Source organism: Haliotis rubra, unplaced genomic scaffold (assembly GCF_003918875.1).
Source record: "Haliotis rubra isolate DU_JTF1 unplaced genomic scaffold, ASM391887v1 Scf39, whole genome shotgun sequence".
Classification (NCBI taxonomy): domain Eukaryota; kingdom Metazoa; phylum Mollusca; class Gastropoda; order Lepetellida; family Haliotidae; genus Haliotis; species Haliotis rubra.
Window position 1 is genome coordinate 430056 of NW_025767068.1, and position 18115 is coordinate 448170.

Consider the following 18115-nt stretch of genomic DNA (forward strand, 5'->3'; position numbering starts at 1 on the left):
AATATGCTCTGAGTAACACTGCTCGGACTGAAGTCATCGTAAATATGCACTGAGTAACACTGCCCTGTCTGAAGTCATCGTAAATATGCACTGAGTAACACTGCTCGGTCTGAAGTCATCGTAAATATGTGCTGAGTAACACTGCCCGGTCTGAAGTCATCGTAAATATGCTGAGTAACACTGCTCGGTCTGAAGTCATCGTAAATATGTGCTGAGTACTGTGTCTGAGGTCATCGTAAATATGTGCTGAGTAACACTGCCCGGTCTGAAGTCATCGTAAATATACACTGAGTAACACTGCTCGGTCTGAAGTCATCGTAAATATGTGCTGAGTAACACTGCCCGGTCTGAGGTCATCGTAAATATGCACTGAGTAACACTGCCCGGTCTGAAGTCATCTGCTGAGTAACCCTGCCCGGTCTGAAGTCATCGTAAATATGTGCTGAGTAACACTGCCCGGTCTGAAGTCATCGTAAATATGCACTGAGTAACACTGCCCGGTCTGAAGGTCATCGTAAATATGCCCTAAATATGCACTGAGTAACACTGCCCGGTCTGAAGTCATCGTAAATATGCACTGAGTAACACTGCCCGGTCTGAAGTCATCGTAAATATGCACTGAGTAACACTGCTCGGTCTGAAGTCATCGTAAATATGTGCTGAGTAACACTGCCCGGTCTGAAGTCATCGTAAATATGCACTGAGTAACACTGCCCGGTCTGAAGTCATCGTAAATATGCACTGAGTAACACTGCCCGGTCTGAAGTCATCGTAAATATGTGCTGAGTAACACTGTCCGGTCTGAAGTCATCGTAAATATACACTGAGTAACACTGCCCGGTCTGAGGTCATCGTAAATATGCCCTGAGTAACCCTGCCCGGTCTGAGGTCATCGTAAATATGCACTGAGTAACACTGCTCGGACTGAAGTCATCGTAAATATGCACTGAGTAACACTGCCCGGTCTGAAGTCATCGTAAGTATGCACTGAGTAACACTGCCCGATCTGAAGTCATCGTAAATATGCACTGAGTAACACTGCCCGGTCTGAGGTCATATTAAATATGCACTCAGTAACACTGCGTGGTCTGAGGACAACGTGAATATGCACTGAGTAACATTGCCCGGTCTGAAGTCATCGTAAATATGCTCTGCGTACCACTCTCGGGTCTGAAGTCATCGTAAATATGCTCTGAGTACCACTCTCGGGTCTGCATCACTTGCGATCCTCTCTGTGGTGCCGTTTAGTCTGTATCACAGTCCCTGAACTATATTATTATTTCTGCTGCCTAGCCCTACCTGCAATGCTAAAACCTAAATGAATCAAGTCTAGATTTGCCCAGGTGATGTCTCCCGGGGGCTCCAATTTAAATGGGTTAATTTGTTACAATCAATATTACATATACATTCAGAGACTAAGCTTTAGTCTACAAGCCGTTGTACAAAGCGACCTTAGCACTTATGTGACCGCAACTCCCATACCTTGACATAAACATACAACAGACTTAACGTAAGGTGACCGCAACTCCCATACCTTGACATAAACATACAACAGACTTAACGCTAAGGTTGTATTGTACAACGACACCCTGCTGAATTCAGCCTTTGATTGTTTGCTGTTTAACCAGTTGTCATATCCGAGCGGTATAACTGCGACGTTTACACAATCAAGACTGGACCGGAATAAAGATCAATTAATTCGCATGTTACCTCCTAGCATAGGTTGTTGGGGACCACTTTAGACCAGGAGTGAGTGAGTGAGTGAGTTTAGTTTAACGCCACTTTTAGCAATCTTCCAGCTTCACACATCGTACCCATAGGGGACATCGAACCCAGCATTTCGGCGTGACGAGCGAACGCTTTAATACCTTATAGGCTACCCATCCGCCACTCTTCAGAACCGGAATACCCACGGGGCCATCTTAAAGGAAGGTGATAGGCAGTGACAAAACTGAAACTTTGTGCGTTAATTCTGCGCGGTTGGTGTTGTGATCAATCACCACACATGCAAGCATTAGAATAGTTCATAGAAATGTAGGACGATGGATGTCTCGTGCAGATCGTAATATACAAAAAATACCGAAGTGGATCAAGCACTTAAGCGAAAGACCTGACGAAATCATCCTCACACGAATACGTCTTGGTCACGGTGTACAAAACCATCAAAGATTGTGCCTCAAAAACGTCGTCAGCATGCAGCGTTGTTTTCCCAAGACTGTGAAGTGTTATTTAATTAAATGCTAGAAACACAACATCAGGCTAAAAACTGTCCACTTTCGCTTTTCTTTGCCATTGATCTTAACTAGGGCCGAAACCATTGTTGAAATGGAGTTTCTTGAAACGTATGCCAAGTGTCACTTGTTTGTTCTATAATATCCAGTAGGTCGTGTGTGACTGGACCAACGCCAAACCTAGGAGAGAAAGACACGGTCATGTCTGGCAAGGTTGTAAAGCAATGTCGGCTGTGTACAGCCATGATGATATGACAATCGCCTGTTGGTAAAACGTTTCAATTAATGGTAATCCGTAAATTTTATTTGACTCACATTATAACATCCTGCATACTGTGACAAAATGATTTAGAAGTTTGAAATATTCAATTTACTTTGTGAAAACACAAATATTACTTTTGGTTTAGAGACAGTGGAACTGAACTCCAAAGTTTATACAAACAGGGTTTGGAATAAGCCCGGAAAGTATCTTCCTTACCATTGACTTCCTCTCCAATGTTTACCTTAGTCAATTTGATTTATATTTTTTATATTCCGTGTTTTGAGAGTGTGAGGCAAACATGGGGTCGGAATGAATTCATCATACGTGTAATTGATAATGTTTACCCTCGGGCCATGTTCAGTTAACACGCCATCGCACTCCTTGAAACATGGAACAAATGAGTTGATACCCTGTTTATTGCGAGGGGACCGTCACTGAGTTATGTACTTGTATTGTAAAGGATATAGGTTGACCGTCGCTGCCTGTCAGGTCATACTGCTTCTGTGAGCGATGTTCTCACTCTACCACTGCCTTTCTTGTCCTTCCTCCTCGTCTTAGGCTTCTGATTCTGCTACAGCTACTTCTGACACTACTACTGCCACTGCACCAACTGCTACTACTAAAAAACTACTACTACTACTACTACTACTACTACTACTACTACTACTACTACTACTACTACTGCTACTACTACTACTACTACTACTACTACTACTACTACTACTCCTACTACTACTACTACTACTACTACTACTACTACTACTACTACTACTACTACTACTACTTCTGCCACTACACCATCTACTACTACTAAAACTACTACTACTGCTACTTCTTCTACTACTACTCGCCGAAGACCCGGGTTCGAATCCCCACATGGGTACAATGTGTGAAGCCCATATGTGGTGTCCCCCGCCGTGATATTGCTGGAATATTGCGAAAAGCGGCGTAAAACCAAACTCAGTCAGTCTACTACTACTACTACTACTTCTACTACTACTACTACTACTACTACTACTACTACTACTACTACCACCACTACTACTGCAATGAATACTATTACAACAACTGCTGCTACTACATCTACTACTGCAACTGCTCATACTACAACAACTGCTACTGCTACTACTACTACTTGCTACTACAACAACTACTACTACTACTACTACTGCTGCTGCTGCTACTACTGCTTGTCCTGTTCTATTTTACATCCAGTGGTTGTGCCTATTTAGAGACCAGCATTTCATGAACCGTTAACATGACCTGTTAAGGTCGCGTTATCGATCACTACCACAATTCTCACGACATCTTCTTTTGTACTACTACTTCTACAAACATTACGGTTCCAAATACAACCCCACTACAACTACAGTAACAGGCATTCCAGGTTAATTTCATTTTTCCTTTCCATTTATAAACATTAAGACACCCGTTCATAACAATACTTGTTTTATTCCAGGCTATTCCCACCATTTTGGCCATGAATGTGTTCGCTGCGTACTCAATACTACCATTCCTGAACTTTTGGAAAACCCCAAAAGAAAGTTCATTTTCATCGAGATGGCTTTCTTGTCCATGTGGTGGAAGGAAATTGACCAGCAGACACAAGCCAAGGTCAAGGAACTCATCAAACAGAGTATGTCAATTTCACGTCGTAATAAAATGGTTTGTTCGGTGTCTGGCTATTGCAGAATAGAGAGTTATGTAACTTAGATGATTTTTGAACCACTGTGGATTCAAATCCCAGACTGAATCCTGCTTATGACGGTCGTTGAATGCCTGAAAGCATCGTCCCACGAGCTCGTGGTTCCATGCTGTACTAGTAACTGTAATGGCTCTCACAGTCGACTTCAGTTTGTCTTCCGTCTCTCTATACACTAATTGTGTTTTATTGGCGTACATTCATGACAAAGCCGTCCTCATTGAAGACAATCAGTACTTGTACATGATTAGACAGGCAATGTAGGCAAGCATCAAAGGCCAAGTTGGTCGTAACTGTTGACTTTGTAGATCATATGTATGTTATTAAGGTATTGACCTCCCGATGGTTTGAGTCCAACAAGCTCGGCTCTGACTAGTTGTGTTACTGTAGGCGGTGTGTGTGATGGTAGTCACAGATCATTACCAGCTTGTTGATCTCTCCCAAGGGCGCCTGGAGATTGTCATTGGAGGATGGTGTATGAGCGACGCAGCGACGACATTCTACAACGACATCATCGACCAGCACACACTAGGTTTTGATTTCATTGACAGTAATTTTGGACCCTGTGCCCAGTCGAAGGTAGCCTGGCATGTCGACCAGTTCGGACATTCTAGAGAACATTCGTCAATATTTGCACAGGTAGGTCTTCGCATGGACGGGAGTACCACATTGGCAACATTTCCCCAAGACAACAAGCTATAACTCATCTTATTGTTTGGTATACTGCAACGGTACTGGTAAACTAAGGTGTCGTTTTGTTGACATTAGATGCCGGTGACCGGGTGTTAATGTAAGGAGCACCGAGAATATGTTTTCATTAGATGCCGGTGACCGGGTGTTAATGTAAGGAGCACCGAGAAAATGTTTTCATTAGATGCCGGTGACCGGGTGTTAATGTAAGGAGCACCGAGAATATGTTTTCATTAGATGCCGGTGACCGGGTGTTAATGTAAGGAGCACCGAGAATATGTTGACATTAGATGCCGGTGACCGGGTGTTAATGTAAGGAGCACCGAGAATATGTTGACATTAGATGCCGGTGACCGGGTGTTAATGTAAGGAGCACCGAGAATATGTTTACATTAGATGCCGGTGACCGGGTGTTAATGGAAGGAGCATCGAGAATATGTTGACATAAGATGTTTACCAGCATTGCCCAAATAAGTCAAAACTCTTTGCAGTACCATGCTGTCGTGCAACCACGTTTATGCATATACAGGTGCATCCATTATTATATTTACAGGTATGTGCACAGTTGCATGTACAGGTAAATGTACATGTATGTGTACAGGTGTATATACTGGTAAATTAACAGGTCGATGTACAGGTGTATGTACTGGTAAATTAACAGGTCGGTGTAGAGGTGTATGTACTGGTAAATTAACAGGTCGATGTACAGGTGTGTGTACTGGTAAATTAACAGGTCGGTGTAGAGGTGTATGTACTGGTAAATTAACAGGTAGATGTACAGGTGTATGTACTGGTAAATTAACAGGTCGATGTAGAGGTGTATGTACTGGTAAATTAACAGGTCGATGTACAGGTGTATGTACTGGTAAATTAACAGGTCGATGTAGATGTACTGGTAAATTAACAGGTCGATGTAGAGGTGTATGTACCGGTAAATTAACAGGTCGATGTACAGGTGTATGTACTGGTAAATTAACAGGTCGATGTACGGGTGTATGTACTGGTAAATTAACAGGTCGATGTAGAGGTGTATGTACTGGTAAATTAACAGGTCGATGTACAAGGGTCGTATGTACGATGTACAGGTGTATGTACTGGTAAATTAACAGGTCGATGTACAGGTGTATGTACTGGTAAATTAACAGGTCGATGTACGGGTGTACGTACTGGTAAATTAACAGGTCGATGTACAGGTGTATGTACTGGTAAATTAACAGGTCGATGTAGAGGTGTATGTACTGGTAAATTAACAGGTCGATGTAGAGGTGTGTGTACTGGTAAATTAACAGGTCGATGTAGAGGTGTGTGTACTGGTAAATTAACAGGTCGATGTAGAGGTGTGTGTACTGGTAAATTAACAGGTCGATGTAGAGGTGTGTGTACTGGTAAATTAACAGGTCGATGTAGAGGTGTGTGTACTGGTAAATTAACCTACCGCAAGTAGAGCTGGTTTAGTTGCAGGTGTATGTGGTCGATTCCAACGAAAAGTGAACACAACATGTTTGGGCCCATAACAAATTAGCATTACATTCTTCACTTATTTCGGGGTGCCCATCACATCGGCACAAGTGAGACGATTCGTGCCATGTATAACATGACTATTTTTAGTTTAAAATTAAGCTTATGGGAGACAAAAACAGGTCATATTTATTCATGTTGACTTATATTTTAAAAATGTTTTGTTGAAAACATGTTGTGTGTTAAATACTGGTCAAACTGGATGAACAGAAGTTTCTTAATCACGTTACCTACAAATACCATTAAATATGTTGGGGTTTCCACAGATGAACACATTAGTGAATGATATCCTAAGTTCAAGTGCAAAGAGCCACAAGGTATACGTGTGCCACATCTGAACATTTTCTGCGCTGTTTTTACGAAGATATCACACAAAATAACCTGTATTCGTAGGTAAATTTTAACTCCAAAATGTTACCTACAAGTACCAACAACTGATCACATTCAAATAGATGGTGGAATGACAACACGTGACATGTGTTTCATTTAGAAGTCATCATAGATGAGACCAGACAATATCTGGGTGATGAGTAGGTGATTTTCTGTAAGAATGTTATATAAATAAACCCATGTCACAATAACATAGGATGCATATGACACTTGTTACAAATAACCAACTGTAATTTTAGTGAGGTTTTAAGTCTTATTATTGTAACAAAAAGCCTCAGACTGCAAGTGGAATTGACATGGCGGCTAAAATCTTTAAGACATGGTGTTCCGCTGGGATTTCCCCGGTTGTGGCTCACGGCATTTGTACGTAACATGTATTCGTTGTTAACAAAATGAAATAGAGAACACAATACGCTGCTATAACATAATTTATACTGAAGACAATTATTGCAGATGATAAGAAAACTGATTAGGTACGCAGTACTGCATATTAATAGATTGAAATGGTTCCTTGGAATTTCAAATGGCTACATAACTGAGCGTTCAATAAAAATGTTCTATTCAGGGATGCACTGCAGTTCGTGGTTTAGCCTTTATTATAGTGATATAATGCATTCTTTTTTATTGAAATGTCAGAAAACAAGTTGATATTGGTGATAAAAGTAAAAGTTTGCATGATATCACGCGATCAACGGTTCATTCGTTGGTAACATGTGTATTCGTTGGTAACAATCCGTATTTGTAGGTAACATCAGTCAGTGTGTTTGAAGATGTATGTCTTGTTCAGGGCTGTCACCGATGCACTTGCGAACACAGGAGAATTGAGTATTTAGTAGAAGTTAGTTGCATGGGTTTAGTAATTAGATTTGTCAAAGGTATGTCTTATTCGTAGGTAGCTCGTTTTGTAGCTGAAACTTTTGTAAATGTCTATCTAATAGCAATTGTCATTGCAAATTATGGGTAATTAAAGCAGAGTTATAGTTCAGTAAGACGTATAATGTATTGATTGTTTTAGTGACATGTTTATCTTTACATAATGGTATATGGTATACGGTAATAGTTCAAGCGTTTTAAACATTTGTGATGTGCTTTCTTTGAATAGAAATGTCAGTTGAAGCATTTGGTAAATGAAAACTAAATTTTACAACATATTCCATACCGTTTAAAGGAACTGTTTACTCATGAACTAATGTATTGTAAAACAAATTTGTAACGTTGAAAACATTATTGTCATGAGTTCAGTAAATGATAAAAATCAGTGAAAATTGGCGAATTCTGAACAAACCTTTACACCAAAATGCAGCTGTTCACATGCACGATATTTGCACATGCTTTTCAACAATGTGATGCATGATCCTCGTGCAATTCATTTGCATATGGTTTGTAGTTGGTTTTCCAACTATATATATATATATATATACATACTGACATATAGTGGGTGTTTCTAGTGAGTCTAAACTTGTGATGAGAAGTATATTTCCATCAGTTAAAATGACATTGCTACTTTTCGACATACACTGAGACAAAACAAAGAGAAAGGCTAAACCGGTTGTATACAATCTTTATTCACATGTCCTATGCACTTAGATATACAATTTCCAAACTGTTCGATGTTTTAATAAACCAGCTATGATTTAGTTTGACATATATAAACATTTATGAAATACAAGGAATTATGTGATATTTGTTACCTACATGTACATTGTTTTATCTTCCACCGAAAATTTAGTTTTTGATGCATTTTCAAATTTGTTGTACTTACCGAAAGTTCCACCCGTTGTCTCTCAGATGAATAAGATAGATATGTAATAATGATTTGTTTGTGAAAAGAACACTAAGTGGTGTTATCTCACTGCCATCAAACAAAGGTACCAAAATTGTTCTATTTTCGTAAAGCTTGAGGTTACAAAACATGAAAGAACCCATGACATGGCTTCAGAGTTTCTATAGTCATTAACATATTGTGCATGCAGAACAACAGTGAATTTGGATGTTAGGCAACATACAACCCATCTAATCACAGGATATACAAGGTATGATGTTGGTATTTGTAGGTAATTCAGAAAATGAGCCTTCAACTTCACTGATCCACCAACTTATCACTTTTAGAGATTAGTGATAGCAACTGACTTTCATAAGAGGCAAATATGTTGACTTTACATTGGTAAAAAGAATTACAAGGTGCAAGCAATTCTATTTTGGACCCCTTGTACCTAGCTGTGTACACTTTTCGTTGGAATCGACCATGTACACGTTGTCTCATGTCTTTAATCAGGTAAATATGCAGGTAAACGGTCTAGTGTTTGTACAGGTACATTTGCAGATATATGCACGTGTAAATCTAGAGAAAATGAAAACAGAAAAATATAATCCTGGCAATCACCGAACAGTGAGCCCTAGATATTAGTTGAAAATAGAACAAATGTTGAAATCCATCCACAGCTCTCTCTGACGTCTTTGCTACTCATGTTCTTAAATTACATCCAATAAAACTTATGTCGACACATCTGTCAGATGCCTTAAGGTGTGTTAAAGATGGCCGACCTCTCTAATGTCATGTGTCGCCAAAGCCCAGCTGGGTGGTACTGTTGTCATAACCAAGTAATTACTATATGAACGGTACAGCCCCGGAACACACGGAACCACCAGCGTCTGTACCAAATTGGTGAGGTTTGCCAGGAATGAACATTTTCTATCGAGACGTTTTTAAAAAAATTATATTTCCTCTCAAGCTATGCTGGATTAAGAATAAAGGTCACGCTACATGCGGTCTATCTTGCTGTCCTAGTGAGAGTGACTAATCTCTAACTTTGGCCGGGGACATTTTGTTAGGCGCGTGTAAGCAGGGGTGACTGGGTTTCACGTCTCGGGACAGGTTCAGTCCCTACATAGGTCCACGTTGAAAGTGCAAGCAGTGATCGCGCTTCACTGACCGTCAGAGGCCTCTGGACAAGAGCAGCCTCTGTAATTTTCAAGGAGAGTTAGGTTTAAGTTCTTTTCAGTCAGATGAGAAAAAAATGTAGTGCATTTACTGCAATTATGAAATGTATACCCATTGTGCTTGAATACGTGAACATGCGACCCATGCGATACTCTGTGGAGCATTTTACACGTGCATTCCAGTATGCGTGGGTATGACCACCTATTTGGACCAAAGCAAGTGTCCTTGAATTGCTTCAGTAATGAATAATTAATGCACATGTGTATATAGTTGTACGTGTGCACCCTCTAAACAGGGAATGTACTGTTATACCTATTGATTAAGAGCTTTCAGAAGATACAGTTTATCTGGACTGACTCGAGAGTGTTTCTATGTTACAGATGGGTTTCGACGCAATAGTACTTGGCCGCATTGACTATCAGGACATTGCTGCTCGAACGAAAAGCAAAACACGAGAGCTCGTTTGGCAAAGTAGTCCTGATAACCTTGGTAAGACCTTGTATGATCAACTCGCCCCTTCCTCATCTCCAGTCTTGTAAAAGCTCATCACACGTTTCCCGACCTTTATGTTTCAAATGTGGTATTACTTTTTCTCTTGATGCGCTTTAGGCTCTCGAAACGTCATCACCTCCCCAGAAACCACTGAACTAATGAAGTTGAAACTGAACATGTGTGTTGTTCCCGCCTCTAATAACACCCAGTGTGTTCCCGAGCGTACCGATAGTATAAGTTACTATATCATGGCGCATGCACGAGGAATAAGAGTTTTCTAGTTTATTTGGGAGAAAATTACAAAACAATATTTTTCGAAAAGAAGTTTTTTGGTGCATATATGATATACGTTGCATGTGATCCGGTGAGTGGGCCAATGCTCATGGTATCAATCACCGGATCGTCTGGCCTAGAGAGGATTATGGACAGATTCCCGTCGAATAGTGTCAACTGTGTCCCTAAACAACCAATCAGGTAGAGCAGTGTCGGAGGTTCTGTGTTTTGTATTGTCATGTAATATTGTTTTCTCAATTTCAGGTGACAAAGGGTCGCTCTTCACGCACATCTCCGGGGGATACTACGCGCCGAAAGGTTACGTCATGGACGACTGGAAGGAAGACAGAATGGTGAGGGTGGCGATGTTGTTGTGCATTTTGTTGTTAAGGTTTACGAGCTACGTGGGTCGACAGAAGACCTATTTGTGTCCAACACACTGATGTTTCCTAACACTTATCGCAATTGAAAGAATTGTATTGCCAAAAAATCCCAAAACAAACAACCACAAACACAACAACATGAGATCGTATATATAAGATAAAAGAGACCTCAACAGGTTTTGCCAAATGCTATGTGATCACTCCGATGTATTCCAATATATCTTATAACAGAAATAACAATGTTCTTTGTGTTTAGAAATGTATCCAATTCATCATCACTTAAACATTATCATCTCTGCATCAAGCTGCCACGGCGTCAAAAGATACGGTTGCTGCTATGGACTCTGGAAAGATAACTGTTTCGTAGTCATGTTCCTCTTCTACCATCTTTGATTTTACACCGCAATTACGAACATGGTTTATGACGATTAAAGGGTTTCCGGTTTCATTCCAGGACAATATGGATCTGCAAAAATTCCTCGACGAGATAGAAAATCAGGTAAATCGGACAGGTTTTATAAACAAATTCTGTATAAAAGACCTCTGATTTAGTGAGAGCAATTTTTTCTTGTGGTTTACTATAATATCTTTTCCCCAAGCAAGTTATCAACAGAAACCTTGTCGTGCCGAGCTTCAGGCTTCAGACTGCACAGTATATTGTAGCTTGTGTTCATTGAGCGGCCTCTCTTAAAACCCAGTTAATCACCTTAGTTCATCAAAATGCCCTGGGATATTAATGATACAGGGATTCCTATATGCTATAGATGAAAAGCCAAGCATCCATGACACCACTGCGTGTTACTGTGCATTATGGGTAAATATCAGCATTACAATACTGTTACTTAACGATAAATCTAACGGATTACGGTGCCCGGGTTACTTCTGTCTGTGAGCGGTAGTTTATGCTCAGTGCCAATATTGTATGACCATCTGATAGAGGATAGATTTGTTACTAGCCCTACTGTCTGGTCAAGTCTAAATCTGCCAAAACAACACCCACCCCCACCCCCACCCCACCCACACCCCCATTTTAAATTAAACGTGCTGTGTAATAACATTTTTGATTCACCAATATTAAGTGTATATAATGTCATTGGGATATTATGAAAACTCTTTTGTATTTGTTGCAGCGAATTTCGTTTAAAACAAACCACGTCATGATCCCAATGGGTAGCGACTTTGGTTTCAGGAAAGCTGGTCAATGGTTTGAGAATTTGGACAAACTCATCGAAAGGATAAATGCCAGGGTAAGTACCTGCTAATGATGTGTTAATTTCATTAACTCGGACCTCTCCAGTCAGAGAACATCCAGAAGTGCATATACACAACTGGAAATTATTCAATACCAGGAATTGTTGACTCGCAGATCTGTTAATCAGGAAGATTTCACAAGGTCTGCGCGAGTGAAATAGTTTTCAGGTTACATTACATCAACATGGTTAACTGTGTTTCACTGTCTTACATTGCCTTACATTGCCTTACTAATCGAAATGGCTTTCGATGTACTTATTCTAACAAGGCAACCGGATTTACAGTTTTACTCTAGATTACTTATTCTAAGAGGGTACCATGTTTTGCTGTTATACAGTGGAATACTTATTCTAACAGAGCAACGTGGGTTACTGCATCACATATTCTAAGAGGGTAACTGGAATTTACCGTACATAGCAAAAGTTAAGAAGTTTAGAGTTTCAACTGTTCAATATGCAGTCCACCAAGGCTAAATGGGTTTCACCCTACGTTACCGTATTTCATAACAACACGACGTTTCTCGGCTGCAAGGACCTTTTGTTGATCGTGTTGTGTAGGGCATGGTCCTTGGGGGTAATCGCTGGTGTCGTACTCTTGCCCTTCATCAGGTGAATGACAGAATATGATACAAGCAAAATATATAGTATGTACAGGAAGCCAGTGAGATAGTATTACCGATTGAGATGTACAGAGATCAAAGAGATCAAGTGGTACGTTTATGCAATGAGTGTGCAGAGTGTTTATACAACGAAGAGGATATACATGATAGGATTGATTGGAAGCCACTTATGAAAACAATGTTACAAAGGGTTGCCGAAACTCTAACAGATTTTAAGGCTCCTATGATGTGCATCGAATGAATGGTGTCTCTGCTCGAAATTGTTAATTTATACTGGGGGCTGGAAGTGGAATAGATATATAATTAATCGGCCTGTCACAGCCACTTATGACTTATGAGAAACAATGATAGGAAAACACACATATAAAAACACACATAAAGCATGTACAACGATTAAGGGGAACATGGGAAAACATATACATTGAAGGCTTATTATTCTATGCACCACGCATTCGGTAGGAAAACACCCTGATCCCTGTTAATTTCGGGTTTGGTGCTGTGGATCCAGATGGCGTGGTGCATAGAATAATAAGCCTCCAATGTTCCCCTTAATCGATGTACATGCTTTATGTGTGTTTCCATATGTGTGGCTTCCTATCATTGTTTTCATAAGTGGCTTCCTATCAATCCTATCATGTATATCCTTTTCGTTGTATAAACACTCTGCACATTCATTGCATAAACGTACCACTTAATCTCTTTGAACTCTCGTCGAACTGTAAATATTAAAGAATTTGTAAATCCATACCATACGTTGTTATGTTACCTTCCAACTTCTAGATGCCCATCAATCATCTGTAACCGTATTTCCTTGTTTAGACGCCGGGATGGGGTTAAGTGTCGTGTTGTGTTTATTTCATCTTTGTTCTTAAAGGCTGGGGGTAAATCGTGTCTGAAATATATTCATGGGTGGCGGTTTCATCATGTAAATACGGTACGTGTTCTTACAAGGAAAACAAGTGAAGCATTACATCATGCTTGTCAGTGTCAAATACAACAGTGTCATTAGTCCGAATACACAGTTGATTTCCGGACAGTTAATGTAGCGAATTCCCACAGTGAAATGTGTTTTCAATAATTGCAGTTACGACCCTAACCGCTTCATTCAATTAGCCAATAACTTCGTTGACAGAGCTCTGTTACTACGGCTAAGTTCACATATGAAGTAAAACAGTTTCACAGTATCACCTTACAGTTTTTACCCATTGCCCATTCCAGTTAATGGCGTTGGGCAGTCCAATAAACCAATCAACTCTTTGGATACTAAATAGACCTATTAACTGACATTGTTCCAGCAACAACAAGGAAGTAAAATCAACCTCCTCTACTCCACGCCATCTTGCTACATCAACAGCGTGAATAAGGCGAAGGTAACGTGGACCAATAAGACCGATGACTTCTTTCCATACGCAGTTGACAACGGCTATTGGACGGGCTTCTTCACGAGTAAGGCGGGCCTGAAGCTACATGTGAAGAAAGCAGGGGCATTACTGCAGGTACTACTACTACTACTACTACTACTACTACTACTACTACTACTACTACTATTGCTGCTGCTGCTGCTACTACTACTACTACTACTACTACTACTACTACTACTGCTGCTGCTGCTTTTACTCCTGCTCCTTCTACTATTACTACTACTTCTGCTACTACTACTACGACTACTACTAGTATTAGTATTAGTAGTAGAAGCAGTAGAAGTATGGCACTTAATAACTCCTGGCCAGTGTGGCTTGTGTATATTTCTCCCGTCAGAAAAGAACTGAAAAGTTGAGCCTTGAGGAAGTCCACACTGGGTATGTCTCTCAGAATAGGTATCATGAGTCATTCTGCAGAAACTTTATACATTTTGGTAAACTGATTTGGAATGGACATGCATTCCGCAGAGACTGAGAACGTTCGATATAATTGTAATTGTGGACTGACAGATGGTGTTATATCAGGCCATAGGCGAATAGGTTCACGATTAGTGCATAGGTCAACTCCTGGACTAGATTGTGACGTGGAAGCTCTTATTGCTGATTATATCTCAAAATAAATTTAGATCTGTGACATTTGATTATCATTTGGGTTTTAAATATAAGTAAATTGATATCCTCCCTTTGTTTAAACCTTAACGTAGGACGATAACAGAAGTATCGCCTTGCTACACAAATTATGGAATAACATCCACAACGTCATCAACGGGAACCACCCGTACACTTCGCCTGTGCCTCCTGGTAGAAAGGATTCTGAAGCTACCTCCCGATCTGTGATTGTACTTGGTATACCTCGTCACTAGTTTGATATGTGTGGTACTTATGTGCTATGACACTATACGTGGACAGAGGACGCAGAGAGAAAGGAACCGACAGCTCCAATGTTCTATCAGCAAAACACTCAACACGCACATTATGTATGTGTGACGTTAATGCCTTATGTATGAGATGTCACAATGATGGCTACTCTCATTATGCTACTGAATATTTTAACTGCATCATAATAACTTCTGTTTCGAATAGAAAACAATGTATCACATAATGTTTGTTACCCTAGACAGGTAAATAGGTAATGGTAGTGGAACGATCTAATCTCGCATCGTTGGTTGACAATGAACTAGTATAAATAAGACATTATGTTAGAGTGCGACTGGAAGTGAATGCTGAGTGTACATGGTATTACCAGTCATTGAGAGAGTCTCGGTGCCAAGTTAACTCGTTTCATACAGGATTTGATGCCTTATCATCACGTCTGTGCATGCTTCTTTTCACACTCCTGAATGAAAGTGAAATGATTAGATCAGGTTCGAGTTATTTCAAAGTTAAAGGCATAACATGCACGTTTCGCACGCTCGGGACATCTGCGAGACTTTTGAAACCACACGGTCATCCAAATGTATCATTTGATATTAACAATAAGCTAATAACAAAGGAAAATCACTAATATAACTATAATTTTCCAAGTATTTCAGATCTGTTCGAGGACCCAGGATATCTAGATTTGATGTAGTGTAGTTTATTGCCCTCTGATGGCAGTATGGATATAACTGCTTCTTTCACAATTCGAGTGTGTGGACAGACTACGGTCGCGAATGTAGTTGTATTGACAAGAGGTAATCACAGCTAAATATGACTGGAACAGTTGGTCTGTGGATACAAGAATGTACAAGTCATATACAGACCCGCCTGACGTCATGTGACACATTTACCACAGGTTGTGTTGGCGTGGCTGTCTACCAGCCGTCCAACTCCGAAATTGAAACCTTTTGAATATAATAAGGTGGAGGACACATTAGATCTACTTAATTTCTTGTGTTTACGACATGAATGCCATCGGCGACACTTTAAAGTGTCAACATATTAGTTATATGATAGCTGGTCAGAGAGGGCTGGTGTTGAGGTGGAGGTGGCTGAACCCCGAGGTCCAAGTATCACTGTAGGTATATCCATTGTCCTGACTAGCATCATGTTCTACGCCCCCCCCCCCCTCAACACACTCACCACGCACACACACACACACGTCCACGCACACACACAAACAAACAATCACAAACACCCCACTACCCAAACACACACCACCACTTGCTTGTTGTAACTATGATTCCTCCACATTGCTTGGTTTGAAACATGAGCGTTGTCATGAAATGAGATACACTCATTAGATCTCATTGAGCACACGCGTGTAAGCACATCGGCGACAACCAGACCAGTCACATCCATTCATTTTCATTATTATTTTTTCATTTTTCAGGCGTGTAAACAGTTAAGCGTCTTTTCCGGTTTGTCGGATGTATTCAGGAGAATGCATGTTTTAAGTAAGTTGGCAACAATTGCATGCACAACAAGTGTTGACAGAGTACCTTGATAGAACGAACGTTGTCCAGTAGTACAGTATTTCTCTCATGCACGTGTCAGTAGCCTATGTGTACAGAGTTATGTCCCTTTGGTGCGTCAGGAACCTATATTCGCTGTGTTTGCTCACCTGGTTACTTCATCAGCCTCGTACACGTGCTCAGTGAACTTTAACAGAGATTCGAAAACAGTAGATTTAGGAGGACAAATATACGTATCAGTAACAAGTAGCAATGCCTACAGGAACTAGTACAACATAGACGTATTACGTATCTAGTAGTTATACGTATTTAATAGTGTTACATACAAACTATTTATTTGTATGTCATCTTCCGTAACAAAGTAGCATCACATTAAGCAGTCTACCATAATTAGTGTGACATCTACACAGTCACTATGTAGAAAGCAGTGTTGCGCATTCTACCTACGGTGTACTCTTGCCCTTAACGAGGATTTCAAAGGCAATTATAATTAGCATAAAGTTGAACGACAGTAATTGTAATGCAAAGCTGCAAACTTATTCAGAAAATGAACAAACAAATAATTAAAAAAATATTTTGCATACGTATATTTTGCACTTTTTTCACAGAGGCGGCCATGGGCGTGTTGCAACATCACGATGCAATCACGTAAGTATGCCCAATGTATATATATCTAGTGTCGAGAACTAGCAGCCCTATGTACATATATCTAGGGTCGAGAACTAGCAGCCCTATGTACATATATCTAGGGTCGAGAACTAGCAGCCCTATGTACATATATCTAGTGTCGAGAACTAGCAGCCCAATGTATATATATCTAGTGTCGACAACTAGCAGCCCTATGTTACACATGTTACATCGGTTACATACTTAACCATTATAACAGAAAGGGTCACGTGCGTCATTCCACTGCCACATGTCCGTAGCAAATATTTAGGTTACCATCTAACATGTTGTTGGTAATTATACGTAATGTATATATAAATATAATTATATTGTAATACTTCTAGTTTGTATTAAATGTCCACGCACAGTAGGTACAAATAATGAACTATATTATCGCGACAACATGAAAGGTCATGTTATTTCACAGGCTAACAGATTAAGCAGAACATAAAAACCACTGAAATCAGAGTAAGATCGTCGAGATTTGATGTGTCATGTATTACACCTGGAGACAAGCAGAGTAGCTGCAGACGCATGTCCCTGGTGATGACTGCTCTCTGTCAGTACGCATACCAAGCACCGGGAAACAGGACACACATTATAGAATAACAGATCTAGACAAACGTGTTGTATAAATTGGCAGGAAGCAATTCTAACGTTAAGGAATGAAGGGGATGTTGACAGGAAGACTGCCCCAGGGGATATATCGATCACTCTATTGATTGACCTGCTTTGGAGTTTCCATTAAGTTTACATTTTTTTGTTTTAGCATTTCCTTACAAAATGTATATTCTGATTGAAATCGATTCCACGTAATCACAGGTAGTGACGGCAAGTGGACAAGGGCATGCCTGGTTTATCTGTCTATTATGTTGCTGGTGAT

At 40.2% G+C, this 18115-nt stretch overlaps 1 protein-coding gene across 1 annotated transcript in view; it reads left to right on the forward strand.

The window, feature by feature from the left end:
• The window catches only part of LOC124286708 (lysosomal alpha-mannosidase-like), a 50677-nt gene that overhangs the window by 19841 nt on the left and 12721 nt on the right, over positions 1 to 18115 (forward strand). Inside the window, exons 4-12 of the mRNA XM_046723132.1 lie at positions 3953 to 4129; positions 4641 to 4834; positions 10115 to 10223; positions 10764 to 10852; positions 11337 to 11381; positions 12013 to 12129; positions 14048 to 14248; positions 16485 to 16548; positions 17175 to 17214. Coding sequence (XP_046579088.1) covers positions 3953 to 4129; positions 4641 to 4834; positions 10115 to 10223; positions 10764 to 10852; positions 11337 to 11381; positions 12013 to 12129; positions 14048 to 14248; positions 16485 to 16548; positions 17175 to 17214 — 1036 coding nt within the window. The remainder of the gene's footprint in view (positions 1 to 3952; positions 4130 to 4640; positions 4835 to 10114; positions 10224 to 10763; positions 10853 to 11336; positions 11382 to 12012; positions 12130 to 14047; positions 14249 to 16484; positions 16549 to 17174; positions 17215 to 18115) is intronic.